Genomic DNA, 20,506 nt, shown 5'->3' with positions numbered 1-20,506 from the left:
GAATTGTATATTATTGCCTGAATTTCCTTTTGTAGTCAAGCACTTTTTCAGCTCCCAAATTTTGATAAGTTATCCTCTGAACTTTCTGCACATTTTAGGCTATAAAAGTATATTACAGATAGTCCTCACTTAACAACCACAATAGGGACCAGAAAATTGGTTGTTAAGTAGGGTGGTTGTTAAGCAAGTCAGCATGCAACTGGACCCAATTTTACAACCATTTTTATGATGGTTGTTAAGCAAATCACCGTAGTCATTAGGCAAATCACATGGTCATTAAATGAATAACATTTATAATGCTATATAAATTGAATAAATAAATAAACATGGTCATTAAGCAAATCCAACTTTCCCAATGGACGTTCTTTGCCGAAATTTGCTTAACAACTGCAGTGATTCACTTAATGACTGTCATAAAAAAGTCGCAAATTGTGATCATGTGACCATGGTGGTGCAGCAGTTTGGGATGGTCATTTGTGCGAATACAGGTTGTAAAGCACTTTTCCGAGGCTGGCGTGACTTTGAACTGTCATTAAACAGTCATTAAGCAAGGACTACCTGTACATTATAGTTTATTAATTTTTAAAAATATATTTACTTATTTCTTTGTTAGATTTATATCTTGCCTTTTTCCCATGAACCCAATTTTTCCTCCAACGGTTCTGGGAAGTACATTATGTTGAGAGATGGTGAGTGACCTCAAATCACCAAGTGTGCTTCCTTGGCTAAGAGCGAACGTGGATGCTTTAACCCTATTCCAGCACCTTAACTATGATTTCACGCTGGTTCTCAGGGCATTTCAATAAAAATTATTTTGAAAAATTATATCTGTGGTACAGTGGCTTCTATATAACATGATTTAACTTTTTATTCAATATACAGAATGCATTCAAAAATAGGCAACACAAATATGTTGATATACAAATTAACAATGACATGCTTGCATATACATGCACACACACAAATGAAAAACAATTAAAAAAACATATGTATGCCTAAGAAAATGAAGAAAGATCTAGTTATTTAGAAACTCATTTCAGGATTGGCATATCTCTGTAATTCTGCTTTGGAGTCCCTCATGATTAAGCTTGTTCTGTTTCTGCATTTAACAAACCTGCATGGAATATAAGTTTTTACAAGGTGCTTCAAATGCTAACTCTTGAAAAAAAAGTTTCCTCTTTTTTAATACATTGCAGCTTTCTCTAGCCGTGAGGAAGCCCAGTTGCTGAAATATCATAAGATCTTCTGTGTGTATTGGTGACATTTGTGAAATAATGAAGACAAGTGTCTATATTTTCCTCTACATTTTATATTACAGTAGACCAAATTCTATTAAGTTGGTCTGTTAAGGCACTGGGGGTAGAAAGAAAGTTACATGGTTTGGTTTTTGAATCACAGAAATGTTTATCGCAACTAGAACTTTCGATATTTGATTTCTGTTCTACCGCTAATTTGGCTGTGTGTGTATGTATCTATATCTCTATATATGGTGATCAGTTTTTTTTATTTAAATAGAAAAGGTAAAGTTTCCTCCAAATTGTGGTGTACTGATGATGATTTCATGGATATGTCCATGTAGTTTTTCCTGAACAGTTCTATGTGAAATATGTTGTGGAATATTTGTACGCTCGATTGATTGATTGCCTGTTCATAAAGGAATTTCTTGGCAGCTGAGCCTGCTTTAATCTAGTAGCTTGACAATAAAATGTTTTTCACCGGAGGAACTACTTAGTATACTTTCCTATCAGTCCATATAAGTTTATAAATAGTCATTTGTCTTTTTCAGCTTCTGTTTCCTGCTCCTGGTTTCTAACCTCTACTCCTGTATTCTGCTTCCCTTTTAATGTGAGCTCAACTCTGTTTTCCTGCCTCTTCTCTTTTTATTAACTGGACTTCATCCTTCTGCTGTAGTTGTTCTTCTTCATAACATGCTCGAAAAGGAATGTACTCCTGCACACCCCAAAACTTTCTCCCATGTAAGTTGGAAGAGGAATACGTATTGGTCCAGCTGATGTCATTCATTGCAAGTACCTATTCCAAGAGGAAACTGGGAAAATCAGAGTTTTAATAGTCAAATTTATTTCCTGGATTCTTTAGAAGGATCTATTTTCTATACTGTTAGGGGAATTCCATGACACTGTAGCTTCCCTAATCTTTATCATAAAAACATGTCATTTGTGTGGAACGTTTCTCTTTATTTTTAAATGTAAAAGACAACTTTTTCTATAGAACACAAAACCAGCCTTGTGCTTCTTATTTGTTTACTTTGTCTGCCACCTATTTCCAAAAGCTCTGGGCAGCTACATCCATGTATAAAGCAATGTCAAGCAATTTAAACTAACTGAAATAAACTTAATATGTTTTAGCCACACCATTACATTTAAATTGTCAGTGTTGCTCAAATAATCTGTCTAACAGCATATCTCTTTCCTCCAGCTGTGTCCTATTTGTTTAATTTGTGCCATCCAGTCTGTTCTTACTTTTATTTAGACAGCACATCCTTGTAGCCAATCATAACGTACATAAAGGGATTTGATACATTGGATTACATCCATAACTTCTGCCTTTTGAAGCATTAATTCCAGAATTATGAAATTATTTCAGTAGATATAGTTATTGTAAGAATCAGTTATTTGACTATTGATTCTGAAGGCAGAACATGTGATAAAAGGTTCACCTAATTGCTCAGGCAGATTCACTCAGATTACGATCAGTCTCCCCAAGGCTGTCTGCAGTATGGTCAACGAAGTCAGAATGGTAGCCATGATTGATGAGGGTATATACTGCAGGTGTGATACACATAAAAATGAAGCAGAGCTTTGATCACGCTATTGTGACTGCCATCTTGACTTTTTGACCATACCCTGCAGATACCCTTGAGTTTCCCTAACTCCTTGCGCTTCATTAACTTTGTGTATACTTTCTCATGCATTTTCTGCTTGGGCGAAGACAGAGCTCCAGGCTTGAGCCCTGGAAAAGAGAAAGGAGGAACAATTACAGGCTTGAACCATAAGCCAGCTCTAAGTGGTGCTGACTGACTAGCTCTAGCATGCTTTAGCATTCATTTCTCACTTTTTTTTTAACGAAACATAGGAGTTTTGGTGTGATATTTAAAAAGGGAGTAGTCTTGATAACGCTCAGGATGATGGTGTTTTTGATAGGGAAACTGATCTGTCATAACCTCTTAAGAATTTGGTTTGAGCCTTTAAATCTGTCTTCATTGTTTTAGACTTCTGAGTGCTTTTGCTGCTTTTGCTCTTGGTCTCCCTCTTACATTTACCTATCCTTTGAATCTGTTGTCCCTCTAGAGATGCTGAAGAAGATGATACAATTGTAATATTATATTGGACAGAAATCTAGAATTTTGTCTGTTCCATCTGGTTGTTTGATCAATTCTGGAGTCCATTAGAAATGGCAACAAAAGATAATCTGCTAAATTATTATGGGATTTTGTAAAATTTATCAAGAATGCTAACCCTTCTAATGTGACAAGATCTAGGCCTAGGTACACATAGAGAATGTTCCCTTTAAGTTAAACAACTTAATCTGTATTAGCTTTAGAGGAAGGTTCTATTGAAGCTAAACATTAAGACTCTTGAATGAAAAACACCAAAAGCTTGTTAATATCTACACCATTCATCCACTTTTCTTTCAACAGAAGTTTCAGTTGCCAGCAAAGGAAATATGTGTTACTTGCAAGAAGATTGTATATCCAATGGAGCGTCTCTTTGCCAACCAGCAAGTCTACCACATCATCTGTTTCCGCTGTTCTTACTGCAACAGCAAACTCACGTAAGTCTCAGACAAAATAAAAGTAGTTTGCTATACATTTAATGCTCTAATGTGCTTTAGGGGAGAGAAGTGTTTTTGGTGTAGTAGACCTACACCAAAATGTGAACTGAGCATAGTCTTTGGATAGTCAGGAGAAGTTCAAAAGCTGTAATTATTTGGGTACAGTTATACATGCTCACAATAAAGCAATCATAGATAATAAAGCTACTGTGGGATTTCTAACAAGGTGGCAAAAAGAAGATTATAATTTACATAATCATCTAAGCTTAGAAAATTCATTGCCTTAGAGATGGGAAGGCTACTAAACTAGATTTTTTTTCCAAAAATAAGATCAGATAACTATCATGGCTAATACTCTTGATAGACTGAAATGCAAATTCCAAGCCTAAAAGCAATTTGCAACTGAATATAAGATGCTTGGGACAAGTAACATCATTCTCCTTTAAATAAATAAATAAATTTATATAGATACAGTGGTACCTCGGGATACGAACGCCTCTACTAACAAACTTTTCGGGTTACGACCAGTTCCGGCTGCAAAAATGTACCTCGATGTGCGAACTCCGCCTCGGGGTACGGTCATTTTTCTGCCCTGACATGTGGTCCGCAGCCGTTCTCCTGCCGCGCCGCGCCCGGCCGTTCTCGCGCCGCGCCCTAACCCTAACCATGCCCGGCCGTTCTCCCGCTGCGCCACGCTGCGCCGCGCCCGGCCGTTCTCCCGCCGCGCCCGGCCGTTCTCCCGCCACGCTGCGCTGCGCCCGGCCGTTCTCCCGCCGCACTGCGCCGCACCCGGCCTTTTTCCCACTGTGCCGCGTGGCACCCGGCCGTTCTCCCACCCCTGACGCGTGGTCCGCGGATGCCAGAACGGATTAACAGTAATTACATTGAACCTTATGGGAAAATTTGCTTCGGGGTGCAACCAAATTCGGAGGGCAGAACAGATTAACCGGATTTACATTGAACCCTATGGGGAAATTTGCGTCGGGTTACGACCAACTCGGGATACGCCCAGAGTCATGGAATGCATTAAGTTCGTATCCCGAGGTATCACTGTATAGATATATATATATTTTTGAAAGAATATAAGAATAGGTAGTACAAATAAGAACATCAGGTACAGATAAATATGGCCAGATAAGCCACAAATCTGAAGTAACATAAAATTAATGTATTCTAATATATCATTAAAAACTTATAGTACAAGGAGATACAGGTAGTCCTTGGTTAACGCCTGCTCATTCAGTGACTGTTCGGAGTTACGACAGCGCTGAATGTTTGATTCTCAAAGTTCTGGACGTCCCACCATCCCTGCAGTCACATGATCACGATCTGGGCACCTGGCAACTGTCTTGCACTTATGATGGTTGCAGCATCCCGCAGTCATGTGGTTGCTATTTACGACCTTCCCTGCCAGCTTCCCACAAGTAAAGTCAATAGGGAAGGTTGCAAGTCACTCCTGTAACTCGCTCCCACTCCTACCGCTTTTTCTCTCAAGAAGCCTGGCTACAGAGTATGAGATCCCAGAGATCTCATACTCCGTAGCACGTGCACACCCACAGCGCCCCCCCACCTGCATTCATGCGGTGCCACAGCAGCCACTTACCTGCCTGCCTGCTTGCAAGCCACCCAAGACTTGCGATTTCCTGCCGGCTTCCCCATTGACTTTGCTTGTTGGAAGCCGGCAGGGATTGCGAAGAGGTCCTTGCTTAGTGATGGTAGTGGGGACTGCTAGGATTGCCGTTGCTAAGTGATGTGGTCACGTGATATCACGCGTTATGACCACATTGCTTAAGGATGGAAATTCTGGTCCCAATTACCATTATTAAGTGAGGACTACCTGTATTTCAAATCCATTTTCTACTCAAAATCCACACGTCCCTGTTAAGCTTTAAGCTAAAAAATGCTTAGTTAACATTACTGAAATTGTTAAAAAAAAAAAAAAAAAAAGTAGTAAATAATGTGTTGCACCAATACTATAAATTATACACTGAGTTAAAATATAGACGCTTAAACCCAAATGTTGGATGTGATGTAATTCCATGTATAAGATTGTGGTCCAAGAATGGTTTCCAATTAAACTTAAATTCTATGTTAGACTTACTTTTTAAATATAAAGTTATGCTGGATATCTGTCAGGCCTAGCCCAAGGAACATCAAGAGACCATGCAAATTCAGTCCAGCTATGTTTATTAGCTACAACCTCTAGCAAGAATCTTCCCAAACTAAAACCCCAGTTCCCAAAGTCCTCCAGCCACAACAGTGTGAATTCCTCAGGGAGGTGTCAGTCTCATCCTTTTGTTCCTCCCATGTGGTTCCAGTGAGCTAAGAAAATGCTTATCTCCCTGAGCTTGGCCTTCATAATTCCATTCCATCACAATATCAAAGCATACTCCTTCAATTTAGTTAGCCATTTTAATTAAAAGGAATCAAAGATTTTTTCCCCAATAAAAGGCATATACGATCCTTGCAGCCATTGACATACAATGCCAATTCAGTATATTTTGAAGGAATATATGGTTTAGTAAAATTTAATAAAAATGTCTTAGGTTGCAGGCCTAACAATATAGAAAAATGATCCACTGTACTGTAGAATGGAACAAATTTTGAAAGTTGCAATCCCATTGTAGTATCCTCTTTCTTTGTGTCCTATTTGAGGGCTTCACAAAGGCATCTGGCCAGCTATTGGATTGGGGACCCAGCATTATTCTGATCTAGTAGGAGTGCTGTTGCGATGATGCAACAATGATGATCAGATCTGTTCAAGCAAAGTCCAGAAGAAGGATACCCAAGACTTCCATTCAGAGGGGAAAGGGTCTGACACAGAGAATAATTACTGTCTTAGTACAGTTAGTAATATGGAAGTTGCATTTCTTTCTAGATTACTGTCCTGAAATGAATTGTTTTATTCAGTGTTACAATTTCCATCTGCAGATTGGGTACACCAATTTTCTCTTTATATATAGTCCTTTGTAATAGAACAGCAGGCGTTCCTTTTAATAACCATGATTTTTTAGAACTATGACTATTTTCTATGTCTGAGAAAGTTTTCCCTTTTAAAGTTCTATATAAGGGAAGTAATTTTAAACAGAGCATGACTAGTGTAATTGGATTGATATAATATTTAACAGTATATGGATGCAACTGCCCTATGTGGTACATTAGCTTAGAATGTCTTATGGAGTCAGTTATAAAACATCTGACTTTTTTTTTGAAGGCATAGTAAGCTTTTTCAATTATGTGAGTTACTAATAGCCATTTTTGTTTTATCTTCTTGTACAGTCTTGGAACATACGCATCTCTTCATGGACATATTTACTGCAAACCTCACTTTAACCAGCTCTTTAAATCCAAAGGTAATTATGATGAAGGTTTTGGACAGAAGCCTCACAAAGAGCTATGGGCAAGCAAAACTGAGAATGATGACTCTCAGGAAAAACATACCTGTATTGGAAATGCTGTGGAAGCCCCTCGAAGTCCAGGAGTAGAAGATGCTCCAATTGCAAAAGTTGGGATTTTAGCTGCCAGCATGGAAGCAAAAGCTGCTGGGGTGCCTGAGAAGGAAGAAAAAACAACAGAGACAAAAAAGTTGAAGATTGCTTGGCCACCTCCTTCTGAACAAGGCAGTCTAGGGAATGTCTTGGAAGAAGGGATTAAAGTGTTCAAACCAAAGTGGCCTCCAGAAGATGAGGTCCATAAACCAGATCACCAGGAAGAAGTAGACCAAGATCTTAAGAAGCTACGCAGAACATCATCACTAAAAGAAAGAAGTCGGCCATTTACAGTAGCTGCCTCATTTAGAACAGTATCTGTGAAGAACTATCAAATGGGAAAAACATCTCCTTCCAAGCATGAAAGAAGTATGGCACGGCAAAGTGATGACCTGGTGAAGGAAATGGCAGTCAAGAACAAGCCAATGGAAGAAAGCATTACAGCTGAGTATGTTGGTACCCCAAATACTGCTGGGAAGGATAAAGAACTAGATCAGGAAAAGGAAGAAGCACAAGATGAAGACAGCCTAATTAAGAATGGGCAGAGAGATGCTGAGCTTGAGAAGGAAGGTGGTGCAGGACAGCCAGCATCCTTTGAGAAAGAACCAATGATTTGCATCTCTCCGGAATATTCCACCATGAGTCTGACAATTGAAAAAGAATTCTCCACTAGTCCAAATCATAGATCCGAAGATTTAGGGCTTTTTGAGGGGGAAGACCAAGAAGATTTGACAGTGGAAGAACAGATCAAGAGGAATAGATATTATGGTGAAGAAGAAGATAATGAAGAAGAATAGATTTTACTCTTTTTTTTTCTTTAAATAGAGAACTTACTGAAGGGTGCTGGGCCTTAAGTTGGAGTTTAATTTTTTGTTCTTTCCTAAAGCAGGGGTCTTTATGAAAGTGACGTTGTGTGGCGAGTTAGCATGAAAATCACATAACTCGTCAGATCTGCATTTTATAGGAAAATACTTTGGAAACCTGCAAGAATGTTATTGTGAAAAAGCCTAAATGCTTAAAATTGTGGAGATAGCTGCTGCCTCAGTTGAGCAAAACTGCATTTCAGATTCCATTCTGTAACTTGGTCACTTAAAAGGCATCTTACTCTCTTCTGCTTATGCAATTTCAGTCATTTCACCGTTGAAGCGAAAGAGATAAGGCTTCGATATATATTATGACAACATAATCACTACTAACAATACTACTGCAAAGCTTCCAGGCCAATTCCCAAGGGATGGGGACTACTTTAAATGAGACTGCACTTTAATGTATATATAAAGGCACAGTAATACTTTTTTTAAAATGGTGGTAACACTGTTTTCAAGAGAGGTGTTCTTCAGTACCCACAGTCTGATATGCAGCCTGCAACTTGATAGAAGAGGAATGCTGACTTTGCTTGATCAGGATCAGGAGAGAATCTTTGCACTTTGCTCTTCTTTTTTTTTTTTGGCCCATACAGCTCTAGTTGTAAATTGGAACCCAATTTGGTGCCTGTGAGTCAGTTGGCTTTCTCCAAGCTGGGCTTAGGAGCATCTTTAGTCCCAAGAATCAACTGCACGGCGGCAAAGCTTCTGTCTTTCAGATATCACTATTTACTTTCTATATATGTTGTCCTGAATAACATTTCCCTCTTGAAACTTTGATTCTCTCATTGGACAAGCAATCAAAATTTTCTATGAACCAAACTGCCAGATTTGACTCAGTATGAAAAATGTTGCAAGAAAAAAAAATCTATACGATGATAAACCTTTTTTGAGACTGATAGCATTATGCTTTTAGAGCTTTTCGACTTGGCTGCATGTGTTTTATAAATCATAGTGTTTTGAATTGGTTAAAAGTTGTCTTGCGATAATTTCAATAGGGTCATGCAGCGCTTTGGATTCAATTCCAAAATGGCACTTGAAAGTATGTGGGAGCATGAAGCATACTACCTGCATGCAGGTTTTTAAAGCATCCTCATCTTTTTCCAGATCAGATGGCAGCTGCAGAGGACAGATGAGCAATCCTGGGAAAAGATGTGTCTGCTTTAAAAAGTTGCAGACCAATGCTTAATTCACACACCCCTGTGTTCTGAAGCACCTTTTGGGAACTGACTCCAAAGCATTGCATAGCCCTTATTTTAATCCATTTTATGTATTTACTTAAATTCTAACTATATTTTAGAATTGTAAAATATCCTACTTTTCTTACAATCTTATGAAGTCTGAAACATTTTTACTTAATAAACACTCTGTCATTTTTATTTGTGGGAAGCTTTTAATCCAGACTCTTTTTTGGTAGTATCTTATTTTTCACCAGGAGGTGGCACTATTGGGCTTGTGTGGTAATTATTTTCCTAAACTTTTATTCTAAATACAAGCAGTCCTCATTTAACGACAGTTCAAAGTTACGACAGCTGTCATAAAATGTTGCGTCGCCCCCTCCGCAGTCACATGGCCACATTTTGGGTGCTTGGCAACCCACTTGCATTTACGACTGGTTGGCAACTACCCCATGATCGTGTGATCACCGTTTGCAATCTTCTCTGCTGGCTTTCCCAGAAAGTCAATGGGGAAGCTGGCAGGGAAGGTTGCAAGTGGAGGGGAGGGGAAACCTTTGGTGGGCTGCAGGACCATTTCAGAGTGAAAAGGCTGCCTGCCAGGAGGATTTCAGCTCTTTTGCTCTGTCTGCTTAATGACCCAGGAGATTGCTTAATGGCTGCAACCGGGAGTGTCTGAATTGCGGTTGTTGAGCGAAGCAGTCACGTGGGCATTTTGCTTAACGATTGCTTTGCTCAGCGATCAAGATTCCAGTCCCAATTATCATTAAGCAAAGGCTACCTGTATCACTTGAAGTAATACACCTATGGGAAAGTTAGTAGATATTTAGTGATTTAATTCTTTTAAGAATTAGCTTCCATCATGTATGACAAATAGAAAATGGTGAAAGATCAGTTGAGGTATACTTGAAAGCCCAGAACACACTTTGTTGAAAGTGTGCTAGATTAGCTGAATCTGAGCTTGAGTTTCATCATCAAGCTCAAGCTCAGATACTTTGGTCACCTAATGCGAAGAGAGGACTCTTTGGAAAAGACCCTGATGCTGGGAAAGATTGAAGGCAAAAGGAGAAGGGGACGGCAGAGGATGAGATAGTTAGATAGCATCACTGAAGCAGTGAGCATGAAACTGAGCAAACTCAGGGAGGCAGTGAAGGACAGGAAGGCCTGGCGCAATATGGTTCATGGGGTCCCAAAGAGTCGGACACACCGACTGAACAAGAACAAAGATTAGCTGATTATCTGTAATATAATGGCTGGTGTGGGTCTTCCGGGCTGTGTGGCCGTATTCTGGAAGTTTTGTTTCCCAACGTTTCGCCAGCATCTGTGACCGGCATCTTCAGAGAGCAGGAGCACAGACAGGAGCAGTCTGGGGCACAGAGAGAACTGCTCCTGTCTGTGCTCCTGCTCTCTGAAGATGCTGGTCACAGATGCTGGCGAAACGTTAGGTAACAAAACTTCCAGAACAGGGCCACACAGCCCGGAAGACCCACACCAGCCATCGTATTCCAGCCGTGAAAGCCTTCGACAATACATATATCTGTAATATATTTCATGAATTCCTTGAGTTTTTTGAGAAAGCTTATGATTTTGATATTTATGATAAACATAACTGGCTAACGCTAAAGTTTGGGGATTATAATAGGAAACAGCTCAGCCCTGACATTTAATATACCATTAGTCACAGGCACTCTTGGTTACCCTTATCTAGGCCTTGGGTTGAGCTAGCAAGCTCTGAAACGGTTTCTTTTTATCGTTCCAACTGAGTACAATACAGTACATATAGTGACCATACTGGGTCAGAATTCAGTCTCTGACCTCTTACAGGAGGATTTCTTCCTAGTCTTGCCAAACTACTTTGGGAATGTAAATTCCTAAGCCTGCTGTCACACCACTTTAAAAAAATCCTGTTAAAGCTACTTAGCATTTGTAAGGCTCTTTCAGAATGCTTCAGATACTTGATCTCCACAATCCTTCAGTTTTATGAGATAGGCAATAATGTATTCATTAGCAGAATGGAGGGCAGCATCTCCTCCACAGAAGACTTTTGGCATCTCCACAGAAGAGTTTTGCACCAATCAAGGAAACTTCTCCTGACTTATGAAGAGAGATGGCACAGTTCACTTGAAACCAGAGCCAAATTGGCTTTTCATTTTCCAACATTGTAGAGTTGATGCTGGTCCATTTTTCACATTGACAGGAGCGCCAGCGGAGCTGAATTTCTGGGCTCAAGCCAGCCGTTATTTTATTCGTAGAAGTTCAGTGTCTTGCTATTGGAGCATTGTCAGGAACTTTGCTCTCGTGCAAAACAGCCATCATAACAACACACAACCATAATCAGAATTACTGGGGGAAACTGCCCATTTGGAAATACAGGAGAACAACTTTGCAGCCAGGAAACTTTGACAACTTTGCTGTCATAGGTGTTGCTCAGAGACAGAAATATATCAACATGAACAGAAAAAAGGGGAGGGGGGGTATGCTAGCAAAATTGATAAAAGTGAGAATGACTGCAATTGGGCTCCCACCAGCTTTGCAAGGCAGTTGGGGATGAAGATGGTAATGTCGTCAAAGTGCTCAGCCCCTTACCTAAAGCCACTTGGTCTGAGTGTAGATTTCAATTAGACCCTTCACGTACAGTTCAGTCTTGAGCATTATATGGCCCTAGCTCGTGAAGTAATTAGGGTGTTCCAATGTTAGTTTAAACCAGTGCTGATTTCAAGCCACATTCTTATTTTTCCCTAAAGGCTCTTTTCTTAAATGAACCCCAGGCATGTTTAAAAAAATAACTACAGTGCAGTATGATTATACTGATCTGCAATTTCTGACAGTTGACGTTCCCAAGTGTCAGTACTGACAAGAGACCCTGGAGGTAGTTGGGACAGCCAATGCAAAGGACACTGACCCTTGTATTGGGGGGAAAACGAGGCTGGCCAAACGCTTTTTTAAAACTGAAGCTGTCTGCTGGTGGCTGTGCTAGAAGAATGGGGGGTTGTGGGAGGGAGGAGGATTCTACCAAGTCCAGAGCAGCTACCTTAAGAATGTTTGAAAGGTAAAGTTGTGTATCTGCTGCCTTGTTATCTTTCCTTTCCCTTCTGTTACAGTTCTTCCCATCTATATGGTTCTAATTGCAGCTTGTTGATGTAAGCTATTTGTCAAAACTAGAAATCTGGTGTTGATCTCTTAATTAGGTCTCTTCTTCCCCGAGTTAATATTTGCCCTCCACTGCTGGAGGCCTGGGTAATTTCAGATTCACAGTAGCCCTCTTGATTCTGGTTGCCTCAGCTATTCTGTTCCCTTTAGGCTCCTTGATCGCCATGGGCCTCCAGACGCCCAGCAGCAGAAGCAGCTGGAACCTCTGAGGGGGTCTTTGGTTCATTGATAGGAGATCAGGGTCTCCACCACTTTCAACAGAGTGTTGAAAAGAATTTTCGTAAAGGGAGTTAAGATGATGTCGGTCAGTATAATAATGATCAGAAAACTGAACAGAATGGGATCGAGTTTGATGTGGGGAAGAAGCCAACAAAAGAAAGATGAATTTTCAAATTAAGCTAGATGAAGCTGGGGTCTCTGGAGAAAAATATTTCTCCAGTGCATCTCAATGGAGAGGTGGGTAATAATGCAGAATGTTGCCAATTCCTCCATTCTAAGCTCCCTCCCTCCCTCCAGGCCAGGTGGCCCAGAGTGGAGCATATACAGTCCATTCTATACTTCCCAGTGCACAGATCCACACAAACCCACAGAGACGCAGCGTGAGAGGAGAGCAGAAGCACATCAGCATAGACATAACATGTTATCTGGGTACGCAGAAGAAAATGCACCTCGTATGGCCACTGCTGCTAAAGGGGTTGGAAGGAATTCCAGAAGCAATGCTCAGCATGCTTTCCTTTATCCTTCCCATTAGTATAACTCAGTGTTTCTCAACCTTGGCCACTTTAAGATGGGTGGACTTGGACTCCCAGAATTCCCCAGCCAGCCAAGGTTCGTTCATTCTGTTACCAGTTTTATCTTTTAATGCTTTTCATACAGGACTTATATTTTCTCTTCCTGCATTGTTCTGCTTTGCATCTAAGTTTTATATCCATTTTTCCAACACCAACTTTTTACAGTACTAAAAAGGGTCTGCCATGAGGGGTCTCATGGAAGGTATATTCAGCTCTGCTGGCCGTGCTCCATCCAGTATAGAATCTGATAGCACAAGCTTGGTCCAACAGGAACCCCCTAAAACTTCAGCATTAGCTTGGTTTCATGTGAAATTAGCTAGAGTATCTATGATGGTGGATGACAGGCATGTTTAAAAAGTATGTGTGGCTCCTAGTAATTGATCTACCTCATATGCCATTGTGGCTGAAATTTTAATGTTCGGTAAATCAGTTGTATAATTAATACTTTTTTCAAGGTATCCCAGTCTTGATTCATGTTTTTTCTTGATATAAGTTCCAAGTAGAAATCCATATTAATCCCATCTCACAAATGCTCATTGTGCTAATATTTATTTATGTGATAATATTTGTATGCTGCCCCACTCAGAGACTCTGGCTAAGGTGTTCATTGCTATAATTGCTGACAAGAAAAGTGAAGAGGCAACTCATCAGGGCCTGTTCTCTGGGAGTAGACAAGTTGATTAAGAGAAGCTACAAGAAGAAATACAGTGTAGGCCTCATCTCGTGTCAGAAATGCAGGAACCAGAAAAGGGGAAATTATTAATCTAAATTTTAAAAATTGAAAACTTTAATAAAAGTATAGACGTATATCATTCTTGCCCAATGCCGGGCCACACTGATGGCAAAAATATTTACAACCAGCAAGTCATTCTTTGTGCATGTCAGTCCCAAGGGACACTGTAAAAGATGGACAGTTGTTTGAATAGCGCCACATTCGCAGTAAATGTCCTCAGGGAGAAACCCCCATTTTTCCATATGATCTTTAGTTCTAGCCAAACCAGTGCGCAGTCTGTTTAAACATCTCCAAACCGTCCACTCCTCCTTTGAACCTCCAGGCAACTCCTCAAGCGGTTCTATTCAATCATAAAGATGTTTTGTTTGAGATTTCCATCTTTTTAATCGCTCTGTTTGAGGTGTGGTAACAATCTCCTCGGCGCAGTCTAAAAAATTCCTCCTTGATTTCAATCTTTATGTAGGCGGTACTTGGCCATATAATGGGTGTGCTGGATCATGTAACACCTTTCCATATTCCACGTTTTGTGCCACACTCCTTCTAACACCTGGTGGGGCTGTTCCTGCCAAGATATACAGTTTATCAAGTGGAGTGGGGTGCAGACATCCAGTGACGATGTGACATGTATCACTAAGTGCCCTGTCCACATGTATAGAGTGCGCAGTTCAACTGCTGCCCTTCTCACTCAGAGCCCTGGCCAAGCTAAGGTGACCTGTATCATTTGTGTTCTGGTAGAAAGAGTGAAAACCTGTCAGTCAGAATAAACCTGACCTGTCAGTCAGAATAAACAGTCTTTGGATCATTTATTACTCTTTCTTTGATCATTAATTAATATCATTAAAGGGGAAAAATTCTATTGAATGCTTCATTCCCATAACTGACTTGAAGAAAATGGGAGTGGAATCTATACCTCAAAACTGCTTGGGAGAGGAGTGTGTGCCTTCAAGGGTAGGACCAGTAGTTACACGTTTGTAATTTTTGGATGTAATGTTAGTAACAGTTCTAGTTTAGTTCAATTAGATATGTAGGCAGGACAAAACATTCAAAACAGTAAGTGGTTTGGGGTATGAAATTTAAGAGCCATTTTATCCCACAATTCTAATCATATCCTATATGTTTGCCCTTGTCAATTTACAATCTTACTTCACAGACAACAGCACCACTTGGATATCATGGAATAATTTAACCAGTGTCATGTTTATGTCATGTAATGTTATGTTATGTAATGTTAATGCTAATGTTATGTTATGTTGTTAGGAGTGTGTGTGTGACATTTAACCCATCCTCATAACTTCTATATGAGCAAGACTATCCCACAATAGCCAATGTAACACAACTCAAACATGATAAAATGTGAACCAGTGTTTCAGTCTGGAAACAGTGCATGACTGGTGTTTACACTGAAGCTCAGAAAGAGTTACAGAACAGTTTCAATTCCCCTTAGATGTCACAGCCAGACTGACCTTTAGGGCTGCAGAATGTTTTGGATCTGAAGGCAAAAATGTAGTCTGGGAACACACGGGCATACAGATGAAGTGTCTGTCTGCAACCCCTTAAACCCAATGTTATCTTTTCCTGGGATACGTGGCAGCTGCAGAGGCCAGCTGTACGATTCCAGCAAAACATGCAGCTGCTTTAAGGAATTGCAGACATGAATGCCTTCAGATCCAAGCACTGCACAACCCATGCCGCAAGTTTGAAGTTTACTGTCATCCAGTTATTGCTAATAGGTGTGTGTGTGCATGTGTTGCATGTTGCAAAATATAACACACAGTACATGTTGGGTGACTTTTTTTTGTCCATTTGGGGATTGATCTTCCATTCAATTCATGGTAGTTAAGTTTAGGGATCATACAGGTATGAGGGTTTTGTTATTTAAGATAATTTAGTAATACAAGTCTCGCAAAGAAACAACAGAAGATACTAGATAACATAGAACATTCGGGTGAGGAAAAACTCCAGAGTTTTCCTCCGATATTGCAAGCCTAATCTTTCAAAGCTTCATGACACCATGGCCAGTCGTCATCATTTGACATTGTTGTGGCCCATATCTTGATTCATATACATGAATATATCTGGAGAAAATTAGGATGGAAAATGAGCAGTTTGGCCATGAAGCCCCCAATAGATGGATGCCATAATGGGATCACCATATGCTCCTCAAGATAGTATGGCTCCATTGAAACAATGTTAAAGAAAATGTTTGGAATTCTCTACCTCTGCAAAATATGTTTTGGTATAATTGTTTAGTCACAGTGGCTGCTGTATTGACTTTAAAAGGAACAGCTTTTAAAGTGTGTTTGTTTGTTTATTTATATATCAAATTTGTTACCGCCCATCTCGTTGAAATGACTCTGGGCAGTTTCCAAAACAGCTAAAATCAATTAAAATTTCAATATACAATAATCTTAATAAATAAAGTTAAATCCATTTGCAGGGTTCTTCAGGGGCCATGAGCACTATTGGTCCATAAAAGGAAAGCTTGTATTTTTCTTTCCATGGTAGCACTAGCCCTAGAACTTGCTTTACTTCCCCTCTTACCCTTTATAGCATTTTACCTACTTACTGTTCTTTTTTCATTTTGATGTGCCCATTAATACATTTGTAACGTTAATTCTGTTGACTTAAAGACAATGCATGGTGTCAAAACTTAAGCAGTCTAAGCAGTCTTAGCAATCCAGTCTCCATTTTTTTTTTTTTTTGGCATGGGCTTTAACCTAGGAAATAAATGAGAATCTATTTCATTGCCTAAACTCTTAATTTCACCTTACATTCCAAGGACTTCCGATCTGCTGTAGTCTACCCATCCTTAGTTGAATTAAGTATGTGCCATCTTATTTCTTCATATAGACTCAGTAATTATATATACCAGACCAAGTCTCTATTGCATTCCCCTTCCCTACTAAGCAGTCATAAGCATCCTGTACTGATTCTGTTGCTATCAAATCCTACAGCTCCTCCTGATGGGTTTTTGGGACAGCCCTTTTGGTGATCTTTTGACCTTTCTGATAAATTCCTGCATCCATGAAAGAGATGTTCTGACCCCATTTCATCTACCCTGGGTCCTATTCTTTTGTTGTGTCTTCCAAGAAGTCTATTTGCTTACTACAAAATAGATTGCAGTGATTGCTCTCTTGCTCCACCACAGCTGCGGATTGTAACTCTGGCTCTGGCAACCCTTTAGTAGTAACTTTCCTCTGAGCAAACAGCAGTAGTATCCGCTGTGCTCATCTAACATTGTTGTGTCATTTTTGTTCCCAAGAAAATATACTTTAATGGTATATGTGGAGTTTCTAAAATTATTGGAGCATCCCCTTATATAAATTTTGAAAGTATAAGACTCTAAAACTAATTTTTCTCTGGTCTCTGCAGAGCTCTGTGTGCAATGTGCAGTTTATTATTGATTAGCCACTAGGCTAGATCAGAACACAGAATATAAAACAAGACATTAAGAAGACCATATATTAAAAATAGGATAAGAGAAACAACTTAAAATTAAAAAAGAAAAAAAAGATGCAAATAAAGGGCTATATTATATGTAATTTTTGAATTCTGACCACACATGAAATATGTTGTTTTAATATAAGGGTCCCAATGAGTCATTCGCCTAATGTGCGGTCCAAGATATTGATCCCTCTCTTTTTTATACAATTCACATTCACAAAATATATGTGTTATGTCTTCTATCACCCAGATAAGCAAAGGTTACCACCAGGCACACAATCAAGCAGCAAACATGCCAATCAAAGAGCTACCAGAGGAGCAAAACAAAAAAAACGAAAAAAACCCCACCCTCACCAGCATTGGCAAGGCAGGCCACAGCACATAAATAGAGAGCAAACCCCATCCCATTTTAGCACTGAAGATGTTTCCTAGCCGGGTAACGAAACGTTTGCAAGAAAAGAACCAAGCTCAGAGAACCCCAAGGACTCCAAAGAACAAATTGTATGAATTCCCAATTCGGCTCTAATTGCAGCAGCAGCAGTTCTTTTATCCACACGCAAGATACTTCTCAGATGCTATGACTGCATTTGTTCTAATAGTAATATGTGTTTTAAGCCCCAGACTTCAGTGCCACATAAGAGCATAGGAGTAACCTTGGCCTTGTATACTTTGATAATTGAGGCTAAGGAGCCTGGATAGCTATGATTTATTAATTTGAGCAGTCAGTTCATATGTGCCCTAGCTCTCAGTGAGCTCCTTTGATGATGAGGAAGCCAAGATCCGGTCTCAGAGAAGCCTACCCCAGATAAGAAAAGGTATTAACTTGCTCTATTGTCTCACCATCTAATAGCATCTATGGTTATGATGTCATTTTCCAAAGACCATAATTTTTTACTTTGATTTATTAATGATTAGAAAATTATTATGACAGTAGGAGCCAAGTCTTCTTAACAGCCTACACAACCCGACTTGCAAATATGATAGTAAAATCATATTGTTGCTGTACAGCAAGATGTACAATATGTGTTTAACGCCTTGGGCGTATGTACTTCAGGATCCTTCATTAGTCCTGGTAAGTTGTTAATGTATAGGCTAAATAACAATGGTGCAAATATGCACCCTTGTCTTATCCCTTTGTAAGTATCAATCCTTCTTCTCATGGCTCCATTAATCTCAAACTGCACTCTCAAACTAATGCTTGTATAAAGGGCTTTGATCAATGCCAGCATTCTGGGTTCCATTTTGAGGGCAATTTCCTCCATAATATTTCTCTATTTACTGTGTCAAATGCTGCACTAAGATCTATAAAGGCAGGAAACAGTTGTTTCCCCTTACTGAAATATTTTGTAATTGGATGGTTCAAGACAAAGAAGTTATCAATAGTGGATCGACTCTGTTTAAAGCTGGCTTGTTCTTCCATGAGAATACATTTTTCATCTACCCAACTCTCGACTCTGCTCAAGAGGAACCTAGCATATATTTTAGCCACAATATCTATTAGATTAATGGGCCTGTAATTGCTAGGATCCTTTTTATTCCCTTTTTTGTATATAGGAACTACTATTACCATCCTCTACCCAGCTGGGATATGGCAAGTATTATTTATATGTGTACATAAATCTGCCAATAGAGGGCCCCACCAGTTGGGATATTTTTTGAATAGCTCAGCTGGTAGAAAGTCTTCCCCAGGGGCTTTATTGCTCTTCAAGCCTTTTATGATAGATTTGATCTCTTTTTCTAATACTGGTGGCCAAAGGGTGAGGCTTCACTCTGCAACACTCTAGAACCATAAGCTGCAGGAATATCTTGTCTTTAGGACGTATTCTGCAGCAAAACTGCAGAAACAGTCTGAGTCCCTGTAGCCTTTCAGATGCAAAATAGTTTAGTAGAATAAGGTTGGTGCTCAGAGAGCAGATTTTTGCAAATCACAATAGCTGACTCTTGCTTTGGACACCATTTATATTCTACTCTCCCCCGCCGCCCATATTCTCCTCAGATGTCAAGACAGTGGGACAAAATATGAGATGTTGTTACGATTGAAATTGTCCCCTAGAATTGTGCCTAATTTGTTTTGGTTCTTGTGTAATGCCATCTTAGACAGTATTTTTCTTAGTGCAGTATTTACCACCCACCTTTTACTTCTAAATATTTAACTGTTTGCTTTGCTGAACTTCTTGTTTTCATATTGACTTTAAAGTTGCTATCTGCAATTTTCAGTAACACCTCCAGGATGCACTGTTTGACTTTCAGTTTCCACATAAATCCTCAGGTCATTAGTAAGAAATGCAGATACATAAAGGGTACGGTATGAGATTTGGCTAACTCCATATTTTGGAGTTAAACCATTCAACTTCCTATAGTTGGTGTATTAAACTATTTTTCTCTCTTCCTTGACTTCTGCTTTTCACCTGTTTGGCCATTTCAGATTTTTTACATGGCTTTTTATGTTTTCATTCTTAATAATTTCAATTTTTATATTTGCTTATGTACTAAGTGGTAAAATGATGGATATAATAAGTGTACAGCAGCCTGGCCATGATAAAGAAGCTAAAGATGGCAGAAGAAACCAGTAAGAGAGAACTGAAGTATGGCTTAAATTGGGCTTCTGGGGGAGAATTATGGTGGGCTGACTTTCTCTGAAGGAGTGGAGAGATATCGTATCTGAGAACGTTGGCTAGAAGGCAGATCCTGGCTAGCATAATCTCCCTGGATCAAAGGGAGATTTTGAGATTAACCACTTGTACTTATTTTACAAGTGAACTGCAGAAATTGAAGTTTTTGGAGTCAGCTTGGGAGTTGAGCTGCTGGGAGTCCCAGGGTTCCAGCTACACTCATAACTGCGGTGGAGCCTGTACGGACATTAAGCCCTGCCTTTGTGATGGAATGGTTTGGTGAAGGCCACGCTTGGAGAGATAAGCATTTCCTTAGCCCCCAGCAGGAGTGTGGGAAGGTTAAGAGGATGAGACTGGCACCACCCTAAGGAATTCGTGGTGTTTGCTTGCTGGCTTGAGAAGTTTAGATTCAGTCTGGCAGGATTCTGTCTTGTGGGTGAAAGCTAATAAAGGCTATC

At 39.7% G+C, this 20,506-nt stretch overlaps 1 protein-coding gene across 3 annotated transcripts in view; it reads left to right on the top strand.

Annotated features, from left to right (window-relative positions):
* The window catches only part of LIMA1 (LIM domain and actin binding 1), a 60,675-nt gene extending 51,153 nt beyond the window's left edge, over positions 1-9,522 (top strand). For all 3 annotated transcript variants that reach the window (XM_088138176.1, XM_088138174.1, XM_088138175.1), the window contains exons 10-11: positions 3,659-3,792; positions 7,072-9,522. In XM_088138176.1, coding sequence (XP_087994302.1) covers positions 3,659-3,792; positions 7,072-8,077 — 1,140 coding nt within the window. In that variant the 3' untranslated portion in view covers positions 8,078-9,522. The remainder of the gene's footprint in view (positions 1-3,658; positions 3,793-7,071) is intronic.
* Positions 9,523-20,506: the final 10,984 nt, after the last annotated feature.

The sequence above is a fragment of the Python bivittatus genome, unplaced genomic scaffold, assembly GCF_059951505.1.
Source record: "Python bivittatus isolate LINGU-HERP-01145 unplaced genomic scaffold, Pbiv_v1 ctg000220_np1212, whole genome shotgun sequence".
Taxonomy (NCBI): domain Eukaryota; kingdom Metazoa; phylum Chordata; class Lepidosauria; order Squamata; family Pythonidae; genus Python; species Python bivittatus.
The sequence above is the reverse complement of the archived record's forward strand: the minus strand, read 5'-3'. Positions and strand labels throughout refer to the sequence as shown.